This window comes from Pantherophis guttatus, chromosome 1 (assembly GCF_059756535.1).
Source record: "Pantherophis guttatus breed Tessera chromosome 1, ASM5975653v1, whole genome shotgun sequence".
Taxonomy (NCBI): Eukaryota; Metazoa; Chordata; class Lepidosauria; order Squamata; family Colubridae; genus Pantherophis; species Pantherophis guttatus.
In genome coordinates this window covers 321486340-321513351 of record NC_142063.1, presented here as the reverse complement: position 1 = coordinate 321513351, position 27012 = coordinate 321486340, and the positions used below count along the sequence as shown (strand labels likewise).

The 27012-nt window shown below is 40.3% G+C and overlaps 2 protein-coding genes and 1 long non-coding RNA gene across 3 annotated transcripts in view; 1 reads left to right on the top strand and 2 right to left on the bottom strand.

Moving 5' to 3' along the window:
• The window catches only part of CIB4 (calcium and integrin binding family member 4), a 39463-nt gene extending 34977 nt beyond the window's left edge, over positions 1 to 4486 (bottom strand). Inside the window, exons 1-2 of the mRNA XM_034421231.3 lie at positions 4377 to 4486; positions 2147 to 2181 (exon numbers count right to left, since the gene is read on the bottom strand). Of these exons, the coding sequence (XP_034277122.1) occupies positions 2147 to 2181; positions 4377 to 4430 (89 nt within the window). The 5' untranslated portion in view covers positions 4431 to 4486. The remainder of the gene's footprint in view (positions 1 to 2146; positions 2182 to 4376) is intronic.
• Positions 4487 to 4677: 191 nt separating this feature from the next.
• LOC117667680 (uncharacterized) lies at positions 4678 to 8240 on the top strand. Its single transcript, XR_004592101.2, has 3 exons — positions 4678 to 4772; positions 5757 to 6031; positions 8188 to 8240. It is a non-coding gene; the product is annotated as an uncharacterized LOC117667680 (long non-coding RNA).
• A 2028-nt stretch (positions 8241 to 10268) lies between these two features.
• The window catches only part of KCNK3 (potassium two pore domain channel subfamily K member 3), a 118978-nt gene continuing 102234 nt past the window's right edge, over positions 10269 to 27012 (bottom strand). Inside the window, exon 2 of the mRNA XM_034421233.3 lies at positions 10269 to 25206. Coding sequence (XP_034277124.1) covers positions 24299 to 25206 — 908 coding nt within the window. The 3' untranslated portion in view covers positions 10269 to 24298. The remainder of the gene's footprint in view (positions 25207 to 27012) is intronic.

Below are 27012 nucleotides of genomic sequence, written 5' to 3'. Positions count from 1 at the left end.
ATCGGAGATGCTGTCTCTCTATAAATACTGGTGGGGAGGTGGGGAGTGCTGGCTTTGTTGTAAGCGGGTTGGTTGGCTGTGTAGTTACATGTTGATTAGCAGATGGAGTTGATGTTTGCAGATTAGTCGGCTGTTTCGTAACATCCTGCGTGGCCGATATATACACACTTACAAGAGAAAATAAATTCTGCTAGCTGTGTGTTGCTTGTTCTGCTGCTAATGAACAACACTTTTTATGCTGCTTCTGCTAATAAGAGCATTGGCATACTGTTTTTATTAATAGTGTAGTGACTAAATTTTGAATACTGCTACACCATTTTGCGTAATCCATTGATTACCCCAGATCAAAAGAAGTGTGTGTTTCCTTCCTGGAGCACACATTCAAGATGCAATAGAAAAGCTCCAAAGATTATTTAAACCCTTTGACAAATATCTATACATCTGCGTCGAGATAAAAGGAAGTGGCAAATGACATACTGCGGGACTCCATTTTAGCACTTATAATGTTCAACTTATTTATCAGCCACTTGGATAAAGTGTTACAAAAACTGATTATTAATTTATCAAACCTCTTAAAGAACAATATCAAGATTCAGGATGATTTTGAACACTTAAAAGAATGGGCAAAGGCCAACAACAGGGATTTCAGAAGGACAAATACAAGTACCATATTTGGGTGGGACTAATTAAAAGCATGAGTATAAAATGAAGGAGACCAATGAGGGACAACAGCACATGTGAAAAGGATCTAGATGTCTTGGTGAAACATGAAGTTCAACCAATACCTAAAGCAGGACATCAAAAGTACCAGGTCCCCGGAACTCAAATAAGTTTCTCTCACAGTTTGCTCAAGCATTTACTGATGCTAACTCATGAATATTTCAAAACAGAAAATTTTTCTCTTTTGCATTTTTAGAAAGGAAAATAGGAAGTAACTAACCAGAAAAGCTGGTTCTTGCACTTTATTAACTGAATAATTTCATTGTAACCATAAAATTCAACACACGCCATCAAATTAAGATATTTTGGGCCACTCATGTTCTCTCAGTTTTAGGAAGAAGATAATGGCTAATACTTTGTAAGTAGTAAGCAAGAAGCAAGCTTGGAAAACTTAATGGATTTGTATATATTGTCATCAAGAATCCAAATTAATTCAAAGGCAAATAAATATCATTTATGCTCCCAATAAAACAAGAAACTCTGCTTTTGTACTACTTAGAAACAGTGTCTTCTTATAGCACTTCATTTGCTGGAATTCCATCAAATGCTTTTTGGTTTTTGGTAGACTGTTACTTAGTTCTGAACTAAGAAAAATTTGCCAAGGTCCTAATTTACTGGAACAGTCTACTTGTTAGAAAGCTCTCTGCTGACACCATAACCCTAAAATATAACACAGATTAGTTCAAGCTGGGTGAATCCTCTGCCTGGGAACTAAACTTGTGTGCTAACTAGTATATGGCTTCAAATTGAGCTACCTGCTTTTATCAATAGGACCTTTAAGAGTATAAATAACGCTTGGATGGTTAATGGATTAGCTCTTCACAAGTAACTATGAAAGGCAATTATAGCTCCTAAAATTCAAGCAACTTACACCATGCAAGAATTATGATAAATGTATTTGCCTACCTCCTCACTCCCTCGGGATGTAGCCAAAATATCAATATTGTGTGTTTTCAGCATTTGAAGGTCAAAATTAATGACTAGTCTTGCAATGGTTTAAGGAATTGATTTCACACTTTGAAAGCCCTCCTCAAAACAAACAACAAAAGACCGAACATTTCACACACATGGTCCTCTAGTAACATCATGACTAATTGGTTGCAATTTTTACAACCCCCTGGCAAACCAGAAAAGCAAAGCATGATTCCAGCTCCTACTGTGTGAACAAGAGTTTCTTATTTCTCATTAAACAGGAGCCATATAACCCTACATATAACCCTGGGGCAAAACTGCTTTGACTTTAAAGATGTCCTTAGCATCTCTGACTTCCCCACTTTTTTTAAGCCCTAGAACAAAAACTTGGCATCCAATTTAGATTAGAATACTAATGTCAGCTTCTTGCGCCCACGTTGTTCTGATCTGGATTGGTCTTCTTTACTTCTAGCAAAACTCAGACTATGTGAAATAAAATTAAAGATCAACTTACCGAAGTATTTCTCCTTTGGTGAGAAATGTCAACACCTGCAGGAAACGACAAAGATGTCATACTACAAAATGAAACCATTCTTATTTTCATTTCCAGTGTGATAGGATAGGAATAGAGCAGGGGTCCCCAACCTTTTGGACCTCAGGGACCACTAAATTCATAATTTTAAATCTCACGGACCACTAATATGATCTGCCTAATGACCAGCTGGGTGGGCGTGGCTAGGTGGTCATGTGACTGGGTGGGTGTGGCCAACTCAATGGCCAACTCAATGTCACTCACATCGAGGGGCGCCTCACATCCCTCCCCTGCCAGTAACTCCTCGCCTCCCTGGCCGGGCGCCTTAGGGCTCCAACAGGAAGCAGTTGTTGGAGCTAAGCAGCCACCACGAGAAAGAATTAGCAAAATAGCTGGCTCAGTTCAAATTGGATCTGACCGAGAAGGAGGCTCAGCAGAAGCACCTCACTGAAGACTACAAGCATAGGCTTTCCAAGCAGAGGGAAGACCTGTGGGAGTGCAAGGCCAGGTACCGGCGCCTGGAGGCTCAGAGGGCTAAAATGGTCAATCGGTTCCAGGCCATGATGCAGTCCCACTGGAACAAGGCCCTCCGGCTCTTCGCCACCAGTGGCACTTCCCTTCAGCCTTTGCCCAAAGCTCCGCACCAGGAGGCTGAAGCAGACTCCAAGTTGGAATTTCTGCCCCCCTCCAACCTGCACAAAAAGACCCCAATGGGGGAGGCTCTCTACAGCAACACAAATGTTCATTGCACAAATCCGGCCCAGGGGAATAGTTTGAGGACCCCTGATTTAGTGCAATATAAAAAAATGCAAATAATTTTTCTGCAGATCACCAAAATTTTCTCACGGACCACCAGTTGGTGACCACTGGGATAGAGGACTAGAGAGAACCTACCTGCTTCTTTTAAACACACACAGACACAAAAATAAACCTAAATGCAACCATACATTTGGCCTATCTGCCAGCATTGGCACAAATCACCTGGTTTTCAACATAGGAATACATAAGATAAATTTGAAAAGCCTCCCTTGGCCATTATTTGTGATATCCTAAGAAAGTTAAAATAATGTTTTCATAAAATGTGTGGAATTTATCAGAGAAGTAAGAGAATAGTCATGTGGCTTTAGCAGACTCTTACCTCAAAGTGTCAAGAGAAACAAAACAAACATCCTGCTATGAAGATGCGGGGCCAAATATGAGCTCTCTGTTCTGGATAGAGCCATCTCATCAGATTTAAGATGGATTAATAAAAAGCCTACCTATTGCAGCATCCTGTTTCATTATCTGGGAATATCTGGGAAGCCCAGGAGCATAGCATTATAGCAATATTCTTCTTATCCTGTTGCTCCTCAGTTATTCATGCTCAGAGTCATGTGTTCTCCTGAAAGGGAGGGATAGGATCCTGTTCAGCAGGCTGCATGAAAGATTTATGCATCCCTAACTGAAGGATGGGCAACTTGCAGACAATGGATTGCGTATGTTCCTTCATTCCCCAGACTTTCCAGAAACTGGGCTGCTGAATTTAAGGGGCAAACCAATAAAAACAAAGATATATTTTCCTTGTGATTGAAAATAAAGTATTAGATAAGCCTCAAAACATGATATTCTGGGACCTGTCTGTCTTGATGACCCTACTGAATCAATGGCACTGTGGCCTTCTGCTTCCCAAAACCTTGAAGCGGGAAGAAAAAGGGAACATAGTTCTGGGCCAACCGGTTGTCCATCTCTGCCTTAATTTGTCTGGGCCTCGTTTTTGTTTATTCTGGAGAAATCTTAATTCAATCAGCCTACCAATACTATAGTTGAACATACAAGTGAGGCAGCCATTTCAATCACATCATAGATAGTTGTGGCTTCTTACTGGTTGGATATGAAATGAGTTCTGGGTTTTTGTCAAGATGATATGACGCCACTTAGCTGAATATGATTTTGTATTCTACATCAGGAGTCCCCAACCCCTTGGCCGCAGACTGGTACCAGTCAATGGCCTGTCACAAACCAGGCAGTACAAGCGAATGAAGCTTCATCTGCGCATGTGCAGGATCTAGGTAGTGCACAAAACCATGCCTTCCCTGTCCATGGACATTTTTTTCCCAACAACAGAACTGATCCCTAGTACCCCAAAGTTTGGGGGTTCTACATGTCTGCCTTTGACAAGACATGAATAATGATGAGAACCAATGGTTGGAGTTGAAGAGTGGATGCCTCTTACCTGGTATTCTTCTAACTCTCCTTTCTTCATAGAGTGACTTGTGCATTGGCCCATTCTCCTGCTTGGAATTTCAGTGGCCAGAAGCCTCTTGTAACCCTTGGCAACCAGATATACCTCACTAATAAACACAGCACCATCTCTTTCAAGTTTATGGGGGCACAATAACTTGTGACACGGGAGCACTGATGATGTTACCTAATTTGGGTAATCAAACATCTGAAAGAAAACAACCAAGCTCAGAGTGCACCAAGAAGCCCTCATTTCAACCCTGAGCTACAAATATTTTCCTTTATCAGTACAATAACTTCTTTGATAAAGTTTCTGTAGACCAGGGACACACCACTGGACTTGACTTTCGACATTAGGCAGTTCAAACAGTCAAGATGTGAAAAAGAGGTAAGACTTTTGTGTGGTGAGGCTTCCATTTTGATTATTTTGATCTCATTGCAGACACCCCGAGGGGGGAATACAGTACAATGTGCTCTAAGAAGTGAAAATGCTAAGCCAAAACAGTGATGGAATATGAACAAAGATTACATTACATTTAAAAATGAACCTAATTGCAATTTAAATGGATTAAGTACTGCATAAATCCAAGATCCCTTTCACAGTTATTATTCTTAAACCAGGTACTTCCTGTACTACACCTGTGCATTTGGTTTTTCTTGCCTAAATGTAGAACCTTACATTTTTTTCACCATTGAATTTCATTTTATTAGATAGCGCCCAATAGTTCTTTCAAGTTGGACTTTACTCTTAGATAGATCTGACTCTGCTTAGCTTTTTAAGGTCAGCTAAAATCAGCTAAATGCTGCCATTAGAGGGATTATGCTGTGCTTTAATAAATTAAGAATAGTGTATCTCATGGAATTGAAATTACTTCTCAGTTTGAGTTCAGAATGATTGTTAACTTAATTTGCATTAAACATAATTCGCTTACTGAATGAATTCATTTTCTGGGTCCACGCCATGCACTGAATTATGAACTAATCAAACCAAGCACACTATTTTCTTTCATATTTTTCTTTATTTCAGTAATTCAAGAAAAAAAAAGATGCAGAGATTTTGGATATCAGCAGTCTGTAACTAAATCCTCACCTCAGCCTTTTGTTTATATTGTGCTACTTTAAGCAAGCTATTGTTCTTACTTCATTGAATTCATTGGGTATAATTACAGTGACCTGAAAAAGGGGTAAATCTGAAAGAGGTTCATAAGGATAAAAAATGTTTATGCTTATAACATTGCTTTATAAAGGAAAATTCAGGAGGAAAACTCAAAAGAGCTTTGCAGAAATGCATATTCTAATAAAATGTGTAAAAACTAACAGTATATGTGATTTTATTTAAAAAAGAAAATCCAATCTCCATTTTTTTTCACAGGAACGTGAAAGACTGCACATTAACTGGTATCCTTGGTATGAACGAAGGGCAAAAGTGTGTTTTTCAAAAATGTATTTGGCGTATGGCATATCATACATGGACTTTTGGTATAGCACCAATTACAGAGAAGATGAGAGAAGGCTGGCTCTGCTGGTATGGACATGTCCAGAGAACAGCACCTTCCACTGTTGCCAAGACTGCCTACTAACTAGAAGTCAATGGCCGGGGACCTCGCGGGCACCCAAAACTGAGAGGGCAAGACAGCATCAACAAAGGTATGCAAGCTGTGGGCCTACATCCTGAAGATGCAGTTGACTGTGCAAAGTGGCATTCAATGATCTGAAAAGCGGATCCTGCATCTGTGGGAATACGCTAGAACTGTGATGGCGAACCTATGGCACGCATGCCAGAGGTGGCACATATAGCCCTCTCTGTGGGTATGCGCGGCAGGCAGCTGGTCTTCATGGGCACTGGAGCACCAAAAAAGAACCTGAAAATGGCCCCCAAACAGCCCAAAAAATGGCCTGAAAGCACACCAAAAACAGCCAAAAAACAGCCAAAAATCGGCCAAAAAAACCAACCTGAAAATGGCCTGAAAAATGGCCTCCAAAATGCCCCCAAAACAACTTACTTTGCTCGCGTGCGCCTCCACTATGCATGCACACAGCTTTCCACGCATGCTCTATGCTCGCGCATTACGTCCGGGTGGGTGGGCGGAGCCTCCCGTAATCGCCATTACCGGTTCGCCAAACCAGACAGAACCGGCTGAATCCCACCACTGGAAGTAGGGGAATCTATTGAATCTATTTTGACTCCTGTAGGCCGACCACGTGGACAAACGATCTGCATGTCTGTTGGTTTCTAGTAATAACTCATAACTTTTCCAAGGACACAAAATTGTCTTCCATTTCCCCCTCTTCCGCTTTCCCCTTTCCATTCTATCTTTATCAATTTATGAATGTGTAAATTGTCACATGTGACTGAATAATGCATTATTTATTCCTCTAGACTAAAAAAAAAAAACCCTCCTAATGAAAACTTTAAATTTAAAAGGCATTATATTGGAACAAATGAAGTTTTGTGAGAATTCCTGGCTTGAAGTCAGTCAGAGATGTTGCAAAGGTCAAAGAATTGAGGCCAAATTTCTGCTTCTAAATATCTGAGAGTGAAGGATAATTCTATCCACCAGATGAAGAGAGTTGGTCACCACAGATACCACACTCTGCAGCAGATAACTACAAAGAATTAAAAAGAAAAACAGCACTGCATGAAACTTGGAGTTTCCTAAATATCTCTTAGATAGCTAGTGCATACAGTATGTGGTATCCAGGCAGTGCGCAAAACCACATGTACACACACACACCGGTCCACGAAAAAACTACCCTCCATCGAACCAATCCCTGGTGCCCAAAAAGTTGGAGAGGGGGGCGCTGCTCCAAAGGATCCTTTTGTTTGTAAATGGGAACTATCCAGGAGTGGGTTCTATTTACCTTTACTACCGGTTCGCATTGCGCCCACGCTTCTGTGCATGCGCAGATCACCTATGATGACGTCCGGGTCAATGGGTGGAGCCTCCCACCGGTTTTACTACCGGTTCTTGCGAACCGGTCCGAACTGGGGTCCACCCACCACTGGAATTATCCCAAGAAGCTTCTGAAATGTAAATTTCTATATTCTCTTCTACAGAAAGGTAAATAAAAGGCAATGCAAATTATCCGTCTATCTATACTTGTCTGTCTGGATTTGTGAAAGTACAAAAATAGGTAGCAATGTTTTCCAAAAGGTAATGGCAAATAAAGAAGAACAAAATCTTTCAGAGGGGAACAGATGACTGGCTAAAAATAAAATTAGACATTTACACTGTTGTAAAGCATATGTTTTGTAATCTTTTTCAAAGAACAAGGGTTAATTTGTAGTATAAAAAATAAATAAAGAGCATCTTATTATTAACAAATATGGTATAAGTCTCATAGATCACAATCTATTTTATCAGAAGCATAGCAGAGGTGGGTTTCAGCAGGTTCTGACCAGTTCTGGAGAACCGGTAGTGGAAATTTTGAGTAGTTCGGAGAACCGGTATTAAAATTTTTTGACTGGCCCTGCCCCCATCTATTGTCTGCCTCCCACATCCCAGCTGATCAGGAGGAAATGGGGATTTTGCAGTAACCTTCCCCTGGATTGGAGAGGGAATGGAGATTTTACAGTATCCTTCCCCTGCCACGCCCACAAGCCATGCCACACTTGGCGTTGAGGAACTGCTGTCCTTGGAGTCTTATTTGGTTGGGGGTGTTACTTGGAACCCTTACACCTGTATTTGTAACTTTGCAAAATGAAAAGCCCTGATTTTTCCTTCAGTGATGCAAGGCTAATTGTGTAAGCAGCATTTAGCTTAAGTAGATACTCAGATTTCCTTCCCTTTTCTCCTGAACAGACATAACAAGGCCGGAATGCAGTAAAAAGCAATAAATCGTTTTATGATTCTAACTGCTCTACCTTCATTGATTGACATTTCCCTGCCTTCAAAGTAATTCTTCTTCTAGGATCAATGTGTTTATTTTGGAATATAACTAAGTGCATAACTATGGATGAAGTCTCCCTCACCCCTTAATAATCAATTATTAATAACACTTGGCTGGAAATTTCTCTTTGCTAGAAATACGTTCGTCATCTTTTTGAATCTTCTACGGATCTTTTTCTTCCTCTCTGGTTAGGTGGACGCAGCCTCCCAAAGTATGGTCCTTCTTTTTAACCCGATCTATTTAATGGCCTTCAGTCCATTCTGGAACACATGATTCTTCGGCAGCTGAAACTGCTTAAATCCAGCCTGCTAACCATCTTCCTCATCTCAGTCTCCCAAACTTCCGCTCCAAGTCTCTCTCTGCCAGATCTCAGCACATGTCCGCTGCCTCAGATCATGACGAAACAGTGAGCGTAAAATCCTTACCTATTTCAGTCCTAATATTTTTTCCAGATAAATTCAAAATACAGCTTGAGTCTATGCGACATCATGTGACAGAGGGAGAGTGCTTAGCTGCTTTTTTCAGTCACAATCCTTATCTGTGGGTATTGTTTTAATCTAAATGTCTTGCTCTTTCCATGTTGATTGAACCTCTGAAGAAATAAACTTCTCCAGATTTGTATTGGTTTGACTCCTCTGTTTATATTTCCTGAATTCTTTATCTACTTTTGGACATTTTCGCCCTGAGGTTGTTCCCTCCACGTTTAGGACATTTCTGCCATAGGCTGAACGTTGTTTGTTGGCATGTTTCACACAGCATCAGCTGTATTGTTTGCATACACCTCACCCTGTTTCCAAGGCATTTTGCCTGCTCCAAATTCCCTTCTTAGGACTGAGCTAGGCTTCTGATGATACTGCTGGTTTGTTTCCTTTCCAGAAACTTTTATCACAGCTGATGGCCAAATGCGAAGTACAATTGTTGTTATGCCTCATAACTTTCAGTTGCGAATCAGCAACTTCTGCTGCTTGGCATAGTTCAGCAGTGCTTCCAAAGGACAAATAATGTCTCAGAATGTCCCTGCACTATTTTGTTTCTTATGTCCAGAACAAGTTGATCTTCGATCAAAGATTCTGTGAACTTGCCAAAGTCACAAAACTCATTCTTTAGTTTCAGATCTGTTCAACATTCAGTTCTCCAATCTTCTTTTGTAGGTATGATCTGAAAGCAATCTTCTATACACTATATTTTTGAAGTATGCAAGAGGCTCACTTATCTGCACTAAGACCTTAAAATTATTTATTTATCCATTAATGTAAATGTGTTATACAAATCAGAGGCATCTTCTCTGATCTCTCTTAAAAGGTAAAGGTTCCCTTCGCACATATGTGCTAGTCGTTCCCGACTCTAGGGGGCGGTGCTCATCTCTGTTTCAAAGCCGAAGAGCCAGCGCTGTCCGAAGATGTCTCCGTGGTCATGTGGCCGGCATGACTAAATGCTAAAGGTGGTCCCTATTTTTTCTACTTGCATTTTTTACGTGCTTTCAAACTGCTAGGTTGGAAGAAGCTGGGACAAGTAATGGAGCTCATCCCGTTACGCAGCACTAGGGATACGAACCGCTGAACTGCTGACTTTTTGAACAACAAGCTCAGTGTCTTAGCCACTGAGCCACCACGTCCCTTCTGATCTCTCTTAGGATTTCTTGCAGGATCTAATCTGGGTCAGTCACCAGGGCCAGAGGTTTAGTCTTCTGAGCTATGATACCACACACAGAATAGCCCAAGGCATACACTCTGCTAGGGAGAAGTTCCCTGAGGATGGGTTCCAGCACGAGTCTGAAAGCTCGGAAGACTAAACCTCTGGTCCCAGTGACTGGCCCAGATTGGAGCCTGTGACATTTTGGTGGGAGACGTACATTGATCTTCGTGTGATATTTCTTCTTCATGGCAGTGGATTGCCCTCAACTACAATGGAAAGCTCTGTTGAAAATGTTGCCATTCATCTTCCATGTTGCCAGTAATCCTCTATTCTGATTAGTGAACTTAAAGCATCCTGATTTCTTTTTTTTCATTGAGGCCATTGCTACAGAGTAATACCAACAGTACATTTTTGTTTATTGTTTGCACAATAATGTTACAATTGGCTTTCTAGCCTTGTGCCAAAATTCTAGGGTTTGTGCATTAATATTCAAGTTTTGAACATTTGACAAGGTAGCAAATATGTTGATAACAGTGAGGATTTTGTTTACTTGTTTATCTCTTTGTTTGCTAAATCTGGATATTAAGTTTGACTCAATTCTGACCTGGAACAATGAGGAACTTCTTTTATTGCAAGTAATATATCATTATACAGCATGATATGAGTAGGTTCAACTTTTGGTAAATTCCATCTTCCTCGAACAATACAAAAGATAATTTGAATTTCAGCCTTGTATTGACTTCAGAACTGGAGTGCTGCATATCTTTTATCATTGTTTTGTCTTAGATTCATTCTTAAGGCTAGGCTTGATTTATTAACTGCTAATAACAATTTAGCTCACCATCTCCATCTTCTGTCTAACTGTCAGATTTTCTGGAGAGAACATCTGACTCATGTATGAATTAATACATTATTATTATTTTTTTGCTATCTCCTGCTTTTAATTTTTTTGCCCGATAAAGCATTCTGGCGAAAGTAAAAGTTTGTTTACTTGTTCACTTGGAATTTTGGCTAACCTTTAAGATTTTGCTCAACTGTATGTTTTGGACTTTCTTCTGTCAGTGTGATTTTGGAGAATAGGAGACAGATGTGGAAAAGCATCTTCCCTTTCTGATGCCAGGCTCACCTGATTGTTATGTGCATCCCACCAAATTTTCATCCTGTCCCAATGTCACCCTGCTGTGCTACTGTGCTTGAATCTGTAGACCAGTGTTTCTCAGTCTCAATGGCTTTAAATTACTGTGTGGACTTCAATTCCCAGAATTTTGTGACTATGCTAGCTCACTCATCTCACTTCCTAAGTGGCTCTGAGCTGTTTACAAGTTAAAAAAAAAAACCCACCCATAAAATCAATACAAAAATAAACAAAATAAAAAGACAGAGCGAGCACCTTCAAGGCACCAGCCACCCCCAAGATTACATGCCATTCTTGGATCCCCATGCTAGGTGATAGAGCTAGCTGTTAATGTTCTTCTGGGATGCCAGAAGAGTGGGCATCAATCTCATCTCAGGGGGCAAGATGCTGAAGTTGAACTGAAGTCTTCCAATCTTAAACTTGAAATTGAGAATCACTATTGAAGAGTAAAATAACAAAACAATGTTAGTGGTTTCCTTCATAAATATATGCATCTTCTGAGCATTGAGGATGTAGAAGGATTGGGACCAAGAGTTGCACTGGACAGCTACTTGATAGCCTCTTGTTCTATAATTCCCAGCTCTTTTAATCACCTGAAAAAGCCACCCATCTCTTTGTAGCATGTACCTTTTTTCTTGTGAATCAGCCTTCAGGGTTCCAAGTAAACCCACAGCAAACAAAACTCAGAGGCAGGTAGATTCCTCAAAGAATAGTTTTATTTGATATGTCATATTGGCATAGGGTGATGAAAACCAGTTGAAAACCAACTCTGAAGGTTCCTGCGGTTTTCTCCAAATTAAAAGTAAAAGTTTTTCTGTCAACCCCAAACAATCAGTCACATGGTCTGTCACAAGGCACTGTCTGGTTGCCTGGTGACATCATTCCTCCTTCCTCTGGCCAAGTGTGAGAATGTCCTTGGTTCCCAAGAGAAAGTATTTTATTTTGGCTACAAAACCCCAGCTATCTCTAATGCCCCCTCCCTATCCCTCAGCTCCAGTGTGGCAACACTGAAGCTCCAAGATGGCTTCAGTCAGGTCAGCTTCAGGGTTGACACTTACCTTCTCTTATACTTACCTCATTATGATGCAGCATCAGTAGTGTAATCTCTGTGATGGAACACAAAACAGATATCCCCTTGAATAGTGAGGTATACATGCCTGGGAACTATCTCAAATATTTGACATGGACAGCAGGTGATCCAGCATCTCTTACAAGAGTTAGAGTGGAGCAAATGCTAACTGAGGTCAAAGAAATGGCGAAACACCCATCCCAACCTTTCTCCCAGGTCTACTTCCAGGGAATTTGAGGATGGACAAGTTATTGGCACTGCTTTCTATTTAAAAAAATCTGACTCACGCTAGTGAGGAATCTAATTGCAATCTAACTAAATTGCAACGTGCAAGAGCAACGTGCAAGCATCCAATCATAGGCTTGTTCAAGTGCATCCAATTCAACCAGCATTTTATCCAAGCAAGAGCTCTGGAATCCGTTCTTGGTACCCACAAAACATGATATCTATTGTTCCCCAAATTAAAAATGTCTCTTTGCGGATTCTCAAATAGATGGAAGACTACAAATCAACATGGGAAATAAGGGATATTGCTGTATCTCTGGAGAGGCACAGTCTTCCTGGAGGTATGGCCATTTTAGAAAAAAAAAAAAGACACTGGGCTTTTTAGATAAAGAAAATGAGGAAGGATGAGGGTTTGTTTTTTTAAAAAAAAATTCTAATGCTACAGCTAAGAAAGCAAAATAAAAATCCTGGAGTCATTTTTTTTACAAATTGGAATAAAATTAAAGGAGAAGAAACAACAATGTAGTCCTTGACATCACAAGTATTTCTTTATTAGCCAAATCTATTGAGAAAATACATTTTTATAAATGTTCAAACCAAATATACCCATTTCTTTACCTTTGGTACTGAGTGACTTGTGGCACCATTAGAGCTGGAGGACAGGAGGTTGGGGAATACCGATCCAAACTTAAATCAAAGTTGTCTTCTTGCCACCTAACCTTGGAAAAAGTTAATATTATAAATCTAACACACAAACAAACTTTTAGGCTCAGGGAGAGTCTTCATTTGAGACCCTGATCCATTTCCCCTCCCCCACTCCATCCTACAACATCTGACAAATTTTGTTCTTTTCCCCTCCATTTCTTCATTGAAATAAATGTATTGCAAATGAGAATATGGGAGGAAACATCAAGAACAGAATACTTTGGAACACTTTAGATGGAAACATATGATGTTTCAAAATGGGATGGTGATTTGGGTTTGACTCCCTTGAATAAAAGAGAATTGGTCTAGATGATTATTTAATACTGCACCATATTTTGGATGAGGAGGAGGAGATCCCTCCATGTATGGAACCCAAGGCAATTGTGTCCCTCTCCCACTAAAAAAAAACTTACTTACCCACACATACACATTTGGTGTCGATCTACCTTACCTTTCAGTCAACCTCCTGTTCCAGCAGCTTCAATAAATAGATGACTGAAGATGGAATCTTGCAGAATTGAGGAGAAGTAGAATGATACAGAAAGGCTTGCCTCTTTCCATGGGAATTGTTTGCCAGAGAGAGAGTGGGACATACTCTTCTCATTAACTACTCTTCATATTCCACAAAAGGAAAAATAAATATAGTCACCAAATCCATCAGGGATGCCTTGAAGCCATGGCAGGAGAGAGTCCCAAAGGTTACAACCCAGCCCTGGCTTTCTTTGTGATAACTCAAGAGGTCTGCAGGCTTCCTTCTCTGTTCTCAGGACCTCTTGGCCTCCATCTCCCCACCCATCTCTTAGCCCCTCAGGAACCAGGCAGACTGCTTCAAAAAAAATCCAGCAAGAAATTGTTCCCAGTTTCTCTATTAAAGGAGGTTAATAAGTTATAACCTCCAGCATGATATGGAATTATTTCCAAGATAATCACCCATTGGTAGCACAGTTACAATTTTGGACTGATGAAAATATTAACAACTGCATCTAGTCCTCAAAATTCTAAACTTGTGTCCAATTTGCCACTCTTGTTCACAGAACAAAGAAAGACCCCACTAAATTAAAGGCAGGGCACAGTTAGGACTGCAACTTGGTTTTCCTCAATCTTGTCTTCCATTTCACCTGGCTTTGTGCAACCTTCTTAGCTTAATAACTGAAGTCCTATGATGTGACATGACAGTATGACATGACTGAACCATAACCTAAATCAAACATGAACCACTCTCAGAAACAAACAAACAAACAAAAAACCCTAACCAAGATTAAAATTAATCTGACTTAATAAACTATGTTGATGCAGCTGTTAGGTCTTTAAGTAATTATATTGTGTAAGACACATCTACAGCTGTAGTTAATGGGAAATTCCAAGAACATGTTCTGTTATATCAAATATAAATGGAAGTTCGTGAAATCCTATACTGATGTATTAAGTTATTTTAAATGGAAGAATTAAGCCTAAGCATAGAAAGTTCATGGACACCACTATAATTAGGATTTTTAGACGTCATTATAAAAACTGGTTTGGAGCCAGAATGAAGTTCTCTGGTGGGAGCAAACTTTGAGTGAAATTTAAATTAGGACACTTCAGCCAACAGGAGAAGGGAATGACCTTTGAAAATGACCACCTCGTTCAGCCCTCAGGACCATCTTCTATACAATTTCAGAGTCTGTCCAAACTCCCAGAGAAAATTTGGGGTGGAAGATCTATGAATAAACTGACATTCTAAAACCATCTTTGGAAAGGGATATTTTAGTTGGATGAGTTTTTTAAAAAAGACAAAAATTGAATCAGATCTATAATTTAGCCCAAAGAAGTTGAGTCCACCAGAGAACAGTTTGCTCCATCAGAGCAAGGAAAAACCTGGATCCAAGCAATCTCTGGTTACTGATATAAGCATGTATGAGAAGTTGTATTTATTCATGGTATGGTAAATAGGACTATTGTTTCTCAGTTGTTTGGGGGCATGATTTAATTTTATCTTTTGAAATTAACTTGTGCACTGAGCATTTATGATAATAAATAACGCTTGAGGAGGCTGGTTCCAAATATTGATGCCAAATATCAGACATTTTGTAAAAAAATATTCATTATGGGAAACCAAATTCCCTTCAAAATTGGCCTAGCAAACGTTTGAATGTCAATGTGATTTATGGAATGGTCTTCTGTTTCGAACACAACTTCAGGAACCTGCCACAAATGACACCACATCTTTCCAGAATGATTTTTTCAGCAATAATCCATTAAACTCAAATGACACTTCTGTATTATTTTTGCTTTCTTTCTTTGTTGTATTCAGTTTATTAGCATTGGCATCCTTCAGTCTCCAAAAGACTACGGTATCATGCTCTGGAAAGAGGTCCTAAAACAGCATCTAGTGTGACTAAAAAAGTGTGACTATTCTATATCTAGTGTGACTATTCAGTTCATAAAAGCAAATTTAAAAATATGATTATGCTTAAAACTCTAAGTCAGTGTTTTCAGACTGGGGAGTTGAAGTCCGCGTATCTTAAAGTTGCGAGGTTTGAAAAACACACTGTTCTAAATTGTGCTAACTTGTAGGATAACAACCAAGAGAGATAGAAGAAAGAAAGAAAGAGAATGAGAGGTTGAATCCAGACTTTATTTTGTTTCTAAAATGAAAATAAAAGAGCAGTACAAATATGCTTTGGCATGAGAAAGAGAAGACTTGTCTAGGAGTATTTTATTCAATTTCCCCCTATTTCCTCCCCCGTTTCTTATTTTTCTAAGGGTGGAAAAAAACAACAACGCCCAACTAAGAATAAAATTCTCCCAAATCATTCAAAAGCAAGACATCTCCAATGCTGTTTGCAAACAGTATGTCTATATTTATAAAGATATGGCGTATTATAGCATCATTTATATTAAATAGCTCTCCTTGAAAATCCCATATCTAACATTTATATACAGGTCAAGTATTAGAAATAGATGTTTTTAGAGTCACTGTTAAAAAATAGCAAAACACAAGTTCTGCTTTGTAACTTCCTAAGCAAAAGTACAATGTTTTTTTTTTGTTTGTTTGTTTTCATTTTTCCAGTGCCCATTTAATTCGCTACAAATAAATAGAATGGATGGCTATAAAATAAATAGGAAGAAAACACTGTCCTTGGTACAAGGGTTCTTCATTCACAGAGTTGCAGCAGCTACCCTTCCTGGTGTTCCAGACCGTGTTGCCTTTATCGCAAACTGTTGCATCTTACACTTTGGAGGAAAAAAACAGAAGACGTCTCTCCAACAGTGTCCTGCCTTTAGACTAAAGTACAATGACAGTCAGAGAAGAAAAGCAGAGCAGCTCTTTGGCAAATGATAGGCAGAGTAAACAGGTGGTGCTGCAGGGCCCATACCTGAGGCGGTGAGCCTGAACCAGGAAAGCTTCCAACGGTTCAGGTTTGCCCTCAGAGAAAATTTTAAAAGCCAAGAGGGCAGCTGCAACTGCACAACGGAAGCCCCTCCCCCTTTTTTACATGCATTGCAACAGACGTAGAAAGGGACGGGCCTTCCGTTGCAAGGGCGTGGCCACCATTTTAACTTTTTTTGATGCCCCTCCCTCCACAGATTCTCCCACAGATTCTGGTTCCCCTCCCCATCTATTCATTGACTTTGTTCCCTGCCCTGCAGCATCGTATTTATTCTGATACAAAGCCAACAACTTGGTGAGTTGTTTGTAATTTTTTGGTTTTCATGTACAACAAACCATCAATCCAAACTGGTTTGCTCTTTGGGGTGTTCTGAAATCAGTTTGTCTATCAGAGCAATAGAGTTTCAGTCAGGTCATAATTTTTTTCTCTTTCTCTGAACCATTTTTTCACCTCTTGTGACTTCCATTTTATCTCCTCACCTCCATCTCCAACAGGGTCCTAGCTGGAAAAAGAACTACACAACTGTCGTTATTAGAGGGGGTGGGGGGGAAGTGTCAGAGAAGCACTTCATACAATTGACTTTGTATTGAGTACTCCAAATGTCTCATACCACTGTGGTTCATATTTGGAATACTTTATTTTGATTTTTCCCACCCTGATTTTATCTTTGTCTTCCCTGGCAATAATGTCCTGAGAAAGTTCTTAGCAGGCAAGAGGAGAAACAAATACCCTCAGTTTCAAGATAGAAACAGAAATATTATAAAATGCTAAAATCACGTGAGTGTTCTTATACATAAATTGACTAGCGTTTGTCATATTTATTACACAGAATCACGTCTGTTGAATGGTTGGTTGGGAAATGAATCCAAGTCCGTTTACAGAATCCTTCAGAGATATCACAATCTTGACTGCTTTCTAATTCTTTATTTGTTTATCCATAGGATTCATCCAAATGATTCATTGAATGTGTGAGAGAATCATCGGTGGGTTTTGATTTAACAAAGCCACTGGATAACTAGTTCTTCTTTTGCCTTTATTTCATCTTGTAGCATGGGACAAAAATATGTCAGTTATCTTTAAAATACAGAAGCTGGTGGAATTTAATATTCCCTGGACACAAGCTTCAACTTGAAAAAGACCCTGAATTATGCATAAAGAAGTATGTTGAAAATACCCTGATTCCTTACCACAGCATTATCTGATAAGGGCTGCCAGCAGAACATGCCCTGAAAACTCAAAATAAAACCCTAATTCTTATCATGTTATTGTGTGAACATACATCCTACCAATAATAACAGGATTTAAAAACAGCTGTCACTCATTAGTTTGAACAAGACTTAGATGTGACTCTCTAGAATGGAGTTGATTGAAAGAGACATCATGAACTTCACTGAAAATAGCTTATATCATATTGTTTCCTTACATGGATTTTGGCAGCATTCACAAGGACAGAAGGAAAACTCTCTGGACCATATCAGTCTGCAGAGGAACATATTCAATAGCCTTAGGACTGAATATCCTTCCCAAATTGTTGTTGAACTGTAAATTATAATGAAACGTGGAGGTAAGATTATTAGACATAGGGCTAGCAAGCAACCATAAGAACTACATTAAATTGAATTGAATTAAAATAAAACCAAACAAAGGAATACTACATTAAGTTGCTGTAGCTAGAAAGATGTTTCCAGGAATCTGACATGAGGCTACACCTAAAAGTCAGCTGGATTTTGAAAAAGCACAAAGTAAAAAAAAATGTCCCCAAGCCTGAAGAGATCTCAAATGGCTTTTGGGTCACATGGCATTAAGGAAAGGAGAAACTTTCAGCCAAACAAACCTGCCAGGGGAATTGTTGTTGTTGTTTAATGACCCCAGAATCCCTTGCGGAGTGGAGTTGGGGCAACTGAATGGAGCTGAGTGTTTACTGGCTGGATGCCCTTCCTGTCACCAATGCGGAGTTCCCAGCAGATAGATTCTCACTGTGCCCAGAGAGAGAAATATCTGCCTCTACCTAGGATCGAACGCACAGCCTTCTGATTGCGAGGCGAGAGCTCCACTTCTAGGCCACTGCACCACTCAAACCAGCAAGGGGAATTGATTTAAACAAATCCTTAATGACAAGAAGGGATGTGTTTAGGAGGGCTCCTTACAACTAGGCATGAGAGTCCTCTCTTTACCGGTGTGGTGGGAAATGTTGCATGGTTGAAGACATAGCTTGCAGCAAAGGCACAAGATATCAGAAGGAATTATGGTAGCGGGATAATGCAGCCATAGATGGAACAGCTGCACTAGCAATGGAAAATACAGATAAATCCAGTTTCCATCGGCTTGTATTTGTGACAAATCTTCCCCTGAAATGCTGGCCATGCCATAGTCAGTCTGCACACAGTATAAGATGCTCAGGTGCCACATGCTATCTGGAAAGCAGAGAAGAAGGGTGGGAGAGGGGGAACCCATGGGCCTGTGATGAGTGTTCTCTTGGATCTCCAGGTCTTAACTACTGTTTTCCCAATAATTTGAAAGTCCTGCATTTCCTGACTGGACCAATATGATTTGTAGATTCTCAAAACATTGCAGCACATTTCCATGCGTTAAATGGAAATATACAAATTCATCTCTGGGGATATTTTAGTTTGTTTGTTTATGTATTGATTGATTTATTTTGCGGAAAAGCAAAATAAATAAAAAAATAAGTCATGCAGCAATGGGAAAAGGAAGAGGCATTTTCATAATCTGGAAATGAGATTTAGTACATGCAGGCACAGCAGGGAATACTGACAAGAATCTTCTCTGACAAGAATCTTCTCTAGGTCAGAAGGTCTGACCTTTGACATATTACGCCAGAGGTCTTCAAACTTGGCAGCTTTAAGACTTGTGGACTTCAACTCTGGCTGGAGAATTTTGGGAGTTGAAATCCACAAGTCTTAAAGCTGCCAAGTTTGAAGGCCTCTGTATTAGGCAGTGTATAAAATAGAGAAGGAGATAAACTACTTACTTCCCTCTGCTGAGGAAGATCATATCCTTCAGACAAAACAGCTAATGAAACTAAGTAAAAGGTTCATATTCTAGAGTTTTTTTGGACCAGCTTCTGGAAAACATAAACTGCTTCCTGTACTCTGGCCAGTGTTAAGGCAAAACTTGCCACATTGTTCCTATACATTTCCAGATAGACTAATGAACAGAAGCACACTGGTCACCTATCTTGTTCAGAAGTCTTACTGAAAGTTCATTGCAAGCCTCAGGTTGCAATAAAAAGCTAATTTGCTAGCAGGTACACATAGAACCTGGCTTCTCTTTGATGGATGCAAGTGCATGATACATGTGTTTTACCAATATCTACAGAGAATATGCCATATTTTTGTATCATATTTTAGGTGTACACCACAACATTAATTTTGGAAAGTACCTTAAACGGTAATGTGTGCTACCAGCTTTATGATGGGTAGCAGATAGCCCCCTCCACAATGAGGGAGAAGACCAGCATGGACTGAACTGAACGCAACCTTTTTTGGCATGGAATAAATTAGGCTCTGTAAACACAGAATGTGCCTCTAAAAGCAGCAGTCGGAGGAATGGAATATCAGATATTCAAGAGTAATATACAGCCTATTGCTTACCAATAGTGAGTAGTGACTCCATCTTTGAGTTTGCTTCCATGTCTACTTAGTCTCTTAGAGAAGAAATAGAAATAGCTAACAAGCTGCTAATGGGTACTTCTGTGCCTAGGTTGATCTCCCTTAGCAGCCAATTTAATATATTTTTTTAAAGCTTAAGAAATATTAAAAAAATCAGTGTTAAAAGTAACAGACTGTGAAGCCTCTGTTACTTCCCTTTATAAAATGTTGGGCATCATGTAGACCCCATAAAATAAAGTTTTCAAGTTAAGTTTGATCCCTGTGGATGCAGAGAGACCTCTAAGTAATTTCCTCATAGAAGGGGTTTGCCACTGTCCTTTCTTGAATTATTTTCAGTTTCCTGTTCAACTTTCAATCGTGGGATGCCTCAGGGGTTCTCCTATCCAAATACTAACCATGTCTGACCATACTAAATTTCTCTTAGCTCAGCCAATGAATATGTAAACATTTTAAAAAGGACAACTCTTTGAGGTATGAATTGGCAAAACCCTTCTGTCTAGGATTTGAGATGAAAAAGAAGACGTCTCAAGGACGGAGAATTAAGCGATAGAGAAATTAACCTCAGAGATGTGGAGTCCTTGGGGCTTTCTGAGTTAGGTTGTTTGATTGCATCTATATCATTACCCATCTAGGTAACAAATTGTTATCTAGTTGGATAATGGAATGTCTGCAAGCAAGCCATCAAGCTCAGAGAGCATCAAGGAGTTCACAGTTCAAGCCTGAGCTACAGATAGTCTTTTCTATTGTAACTTCAGAAATAATTCTTCTTCTTCTTCTTTTTGGAGATGTTAACTTCTCATCTCTTTCTTCTCAGCAGTCTACCATTGATGGCTAGTTGGAGAATCTTTGATAGCAAAATGTGATGGTGTGATCCTACAAATATTAAGCTTCTTTTCATGTTTTCTATCCCGGTTTCATTTTGAAGCCCTCTCAATGTGCATGGGTCAGAGAGTTTTATTCAATAAAACAAGAATATATTGAATCTAAATATATTAGTACATGTTCTCCTATTGCAAGAACCTTCAGAACTTTTCCTAATCTTGGGTACCTCAACCAGCCTCAACTCCTAAGGAGACACTCTGGAGCAGAGGTCTCCAACCTTGGTAACTTTACGACTTGTGGACTTCAATTCCCAGAATTCCTCAGCCAGCATGTGCTGGCTGAGGAATTCTGGGAGTTGAAGTCCACAAGTCGTACAGTTCACAAGTCGTACAGTTGCCAAAGTTGGAGACCCCTGCTCTGGAGGCTTCATCTGCCAGTCAGCCTTCCAGCCAGCCCTGGCTTCACACTTTTGTCAATGTGATGCTGTGCCAGTTGCTTCTAATACTATGGTCACGTGAGCAGGAATGACAATAATAAAAAAGCTTTAGCCTAAGACCAGCTTAGCCTAATTTGCTCACTGATGCAAGAGCCCATTTGAGCCAGAAATCCTAGTTGCTTTGTGAGCCGCTCAGCAGAATCTGTCCCAGGAAGGAAGAGAACAGGGACAGCACTGGGTGTGACTTTTAGCTGAAGTCACACATCTTTGTTGATCTCTCTCTGATGCAGCCAAATGAACATAACTTAAGGGTTAGTGTTCTCATGTAGCTTTCTCCTTTTTACTGTCTGCTAAGAGAAAGCAGGTTGTTGCATTCATGGATCAGGTATGTTTGCTTTTCATTCTGCCACCCTTACTAGAATCAAACTCAATCATATTTATATATTTTAAGGACGCTCCTGAATTTAAGAATTCCCCTCCAAAATGGGAAGAATAGATACAAAGATTTCCCTGGAAATCTAGAACTATGCTTCTATTTAAAGATAAATTGTTTGGGGAGTGGGTGGGAAAGCCTTCAACTAACTTTATCTTTCAGTCCTCCAAATTCCCTTTTGCATGGGTCTCTTTAATATCCTACTATATGCCTAGTTGTTATCATACATAATTTTAAATGATCAATGTTTAAAGATAAACAACATACTGTATATACATCGTCATGGGGACAGTATCCTTGCTTTGAAGATCCTATTGTATATTCTTGGGGCTCTGCTGGAAAGAATCCAATTAATACAAATATTTAGTTATGGCTCTCATTAGAGTATTTTTTGAGCCCATCTCCAATCACTGTGACCATCTAAAGATGCCTTAGAGCTGTTTTAGAGGGGATGACCTAGGACTTGAAGAAATATGAGAGGAATCACAGAACGTGTTCCCTATCATAGGAAAAATAGCCAGCTCGTGAGAGTAGCAAAATTCATTCACTAATTTTAGATCTTGAAATCTCTGCTTAAGCAATTTCCCCAGGTTATGAACTAAGAATTGCATCAGGAGGTGAAAAGCATATTGGATTTCTTTAATGAATCCTACTAGCTTTCCTTAGCCTGATGCCCTCAAGACATAAAGCAACAAACTGAGAGGGGGGAGGGGGGGATGAGGCTGGATTACATATTTCAATCAGCAGTTGAAGTATTCTTCAAATGGGGTCAAACACTAGAAAGAGAGCACTGGAGAAGAATTTAAACCTTATCTTTCCCATAATAATCTTTCTCTGTGCATTGTTTCATTATGGATTCAAAGATGCAATTGCATGCTAGGCTGAAGAAGTCCAGTGAACAATTCCATCATGTCCTCATATGTTTTGCCTTGTACAATCAATGACAGAAATACTGGCCTAGCCTATGAGCAAACATGTGGATTATTTTTAAAGTCATAATGAATGGTTAAAGTCAAGACTGAATGGTTGGTTTCCAATTAAATCAATCCTCCCAGATTAGCTATAAAACATCCAGGTTAGCAAACTGGGATTGTGTCCCTTCGGTGCAGTGAGGCCCACGATACACACCCCTCATCTGATTTGTAGAAATGCAGTAACTTTTAGAGGACATAGCACATCCTAGGAGAATAGAAATTTGGGTTATAGAGAAATGATGAGATTTGAGTAGGCTCTGCCTTCACATCGCATCAGACTCTTGCTGCACCATAGCATAAAGATGTCTTAGCCAAGACAGTGCTAGAGCTACAACCTTGTCACATTTGTGAAGAAGTTAAATATTTCACATACTCAAAAATGGTGGATTTGAGGGAGGAAAGTATACTGTAACGGCATTCCTTCCTGGGAGCCTATGAGAATGGGGGAAAGGTTTAGAAAGGGGGAAATATAGAAGACATTTTTGAAATCTATTCAGTGAGATTTAGGGATAGTAAGAAAAGGGAAGTTGGGCAAGATTTTGAGAGTGGATTTGCACATGTGAAAGCTTTGCAAAAGAGCATACGGGCTTTGTTGTGTACACATGAACACAGAAATACAAATGGGATACTGCTTTGCACAGTGCTGTACTCTGGAGGATGGTAGAGTAATAAATGTCACTTGTGAATGGGATATAATGAATAAGAAGCCGCTTTTGCTGATATTTGACCCAAACCATGTAGCAAAAGCCACTCTGTGTGTACATACCCATGCCATTTGTAATTGATCTTTTTTATGTATTAACTAATCAGGAACAGGTTCTTCATCCTCTATAAGATTTCTAACTTCTCCTACATAAAGGTTTTCCCCTTTATTGAAGGCCCTTCAATGGTAAGCAAGCAAGGAGACCCCTCCTTTCCCTTTGAAATGGATGGAATAAAATAAACGGAGAGGGAGGGAAAAACCTGTACTTAACATCATTTCCTCTCTTTTCACCCCACTTTATTGGACTGGCCTGATGGGGGTGGGGTGGGGGGGAATGTAAGGTCGTTCCATTAGTCCTTGGCACAAATTAAGATTGTATGCTCAATTTGAGAGCCACCTCACCCTGTTCTACACACTTTTACAAGGGCACAAAGCCTTATTTTCAAGTTTCACATTTTGTGGAGTTGCTGCAAAACAAGTTTAAAATTTCCACCAGCAACAGGAGTGCCAAGCCTCCTTCTTGGGGAGAAGAGACAACTTAGTGTTGCCAGACCTTTGGAAGGACAGCTTGAATTTCTCCCTTCTTCGATCATCAGAAGAACTTAACAGAATCCACTACTAGATCTTGATCTAGAGACTCTGGCGGTTCAGTTTCCCTAGGAGATTGCCCCTCATAACCAACCCGCTGCTTGATCCATCAGTTTATTGCGCACTCCCTTAGGCGCATGCTCTTCCTTCCTTCTTATGATTAAATTATTTTTTTATAAATTCTAAGTTGTATCATTGCCATTTATCTCCACCTGGGTTTTCATGCCTGCCTTTTTCTTTTCTTTTTTTTTTTTCAGTAGTAAAGGAGAGTTTGTAAAAGGGCTCCTAGTCTTTACACAGAACTTCGCCGCTTCATAAGTCCTTGGAAGGCCGAGAGGCTATGAAGTCCTGTGGAAACAGAGCTGATGGCTGAACGCTGAGTGTTGCAGAAGCATCTGTTGGATGGAGTCTCTGGGTAATGCCCGGGGGAGGACTGGCTCTGTTCCATGCAGGTATCAGAGGTGGAGAGGTCTCTGGGGATTATCATGGGGATAGAGTACTGCAGCTTCTCCCGGCTCTTATACCAGAGGCAGGAGCACATGGACTGGAAGTGGAGAACTTCAGCATAAACATTTCGGAGTCCTCCTCTACCGCTGCTGCTTCCACCACCCCCTATGCCCCCTAATGCAGCAGCGGTTGAGGATGCCGTAGTGTCTGTAGTATGTACACTGCTGGCCTGTCCATTGCGGGTGAGCAGCGCCCGGTGTTCCGCATCCCGCTTTTCATCCTCAGCATTCATAGTCATGAACCGGAGCACCACCAAGTTGAGAAAGGCCCCAATGACTGTCAGCCCAGTTAAAATGTAGATAAAGCTGAAGGCCACATATTGGGGCTTGGTCTGGAGGGCATGTTCTTTCTGAAGGGCCACATAATCTCCAAAACCAATGGTGGTGAGGGTGATAAAGCAGTAGTAGTAGGCCTGGAAGAAGGTCCAATTCTCATAGTAGGAGAATGCAGCAGCCCCAATGCAAAGGGTGCTGATGCAGGAGAAGAATCCAATGGTGACCATATTGGCCATCGATACTTCTGGCCGTCTCATGCCAAGGCACTTCTTGATGCGGTGCAGGAGGTACCTCACAAAAGTGTTGATCCTCTCGCCCAGACTCTGAAACATGACCAGGGTGAGTGGGATTCCCAGCAGCGCATAGAACATACAAAAGACTTTCCCACCATCAGTGCTAGGGGCTGCATGTCCATAGCCTGTGGAACAAAAAAACAAAGCAAAGGCAACCTGGTCAGTAGCACCTCATAGATTACGAATACCATTTTCATGGGAGAACAGAGGAAGAGTTTTCATTCTGGCTTGATAGGTGATGGGTGTGCCACTTCCTCATTCAAAAATGTTGATCGAAACAAGGGAGGAATCGCAGCTGGATGGGATGCTGCTCTGGCCTGCAAACTCAGTGGTGTAGCAATTTGTACCAAAGTCTTCCTCTTCTGGTCCATGTGAGCCTGCTTTTGGTTCAAGAGCCAGGAGAAGCTACAATAATCCATCACCGCATTGCACCCACAACCCTCTATCCTCACAACCTCAGCACACAAAGCCACACCACCAAAGTTTGCAGGCTGAAGCTGCCTCCATTCAAGCAAGGCACACACAGACACAGACACACACAGACACACATGCTAAAGGGAAGGGTGGTAATTGTAAAAGGGTGCTACATTCTTGATCCAACCCAAATATAACCTGTTACAGATTCAAAATATTTCGCAAACACCTTGAAAATAGTTATCATTTCCCTTTATTTGACCAATTCAATATTAATTCAGACTTTTCTGGGTCAGTACAGCTACCTGCTTTGTCTAGGGAAAAAAACCTTTATTTGTATAAGATCATAGGAAGAAATTATTTCCTCTCTTTCCAAATCTGAAACCTAAATCCTCTTCTGGTCCTTGTGCACCTGCCTTTGGTTCATCATCATTGGCATCCTTCAGTCTCAAGAGACTATGGTATCGTGCTCTGGAAAGAGGTCCTAAAACAGCATCTGGTGTGACTAAAAAGGCCAATTCGAGAGTGGCAATCCCTTCCACACTGAGGGCAAATACATTCTGCTGCTTTTGGTTCAAGAGCCAAGAAAAGCTACAATAATCTATCACCACATTGCACCCACAACTCTCTATCCTCACAACCTCAGCACACAAAGTCACACCACCAAAGTTTGCATTCTGAAGCTGCCTCCATTCAAGTAAGGCGCATGTATGCATGCATGCATGCACCCACGCACATGTACACACACACACACACACACACACACACACACACACACATGCTAAAGAGAAGGGTGGTGATGGTAAAAGGGTGGTACAGGGAAGAACAATGATTAAGGGATCCCAACTGAATTAACCATATGAGGATCTGAGAGTTGATCAGAATGTGTATTGAAAGCATCGTTGAGATAGCCTAATAAAGAGAATGTAAAACTGGAGGAGGAGACTATCTATTATACTCTGTATAATTTATATTACATCTGAAGAGCTGATTAACCTCTTGAACAGGGGTCTCCAACCTTGGCAACTTTAAGAATTGTGGACTTCAACTCCCAGAGTTCCTCAGCCAACTGACTGAGGAACTCTGGGAGTTGAAGTCCACAATTCTTAAAGTTGCCAAGGTTGGAGACCCCTGCTCTTGAACACATTCAAAAACCAGGTTGGACAATCTATAGCCCTGGGTTACCTGCAATGTCTTCAGTACCTTTTCTTCATTCCTCAAAGGCTACCAAAATGTGACAACAGAATTTCAACCTTATGAGGAGGGAAGTTTCAACTTGAAAGTAAGAAAATAAGAATAAATGCAGTTATTATTCTTCACAGCTAGCGGATCAGCAAAAGAAATGTCTAGAAGCAAAGAATAGCACTCACATAATCTTTACTACGTGGATGTCAACCAATGCTGAGAAATAGCTCACTATTATTTCCAAGAATAATTAAAAAGAACAACAACCCCAAGAAATTGCCCAGAATTTCTGTGAGTTGGGTGACATATACATAAATATCATCATCATCATC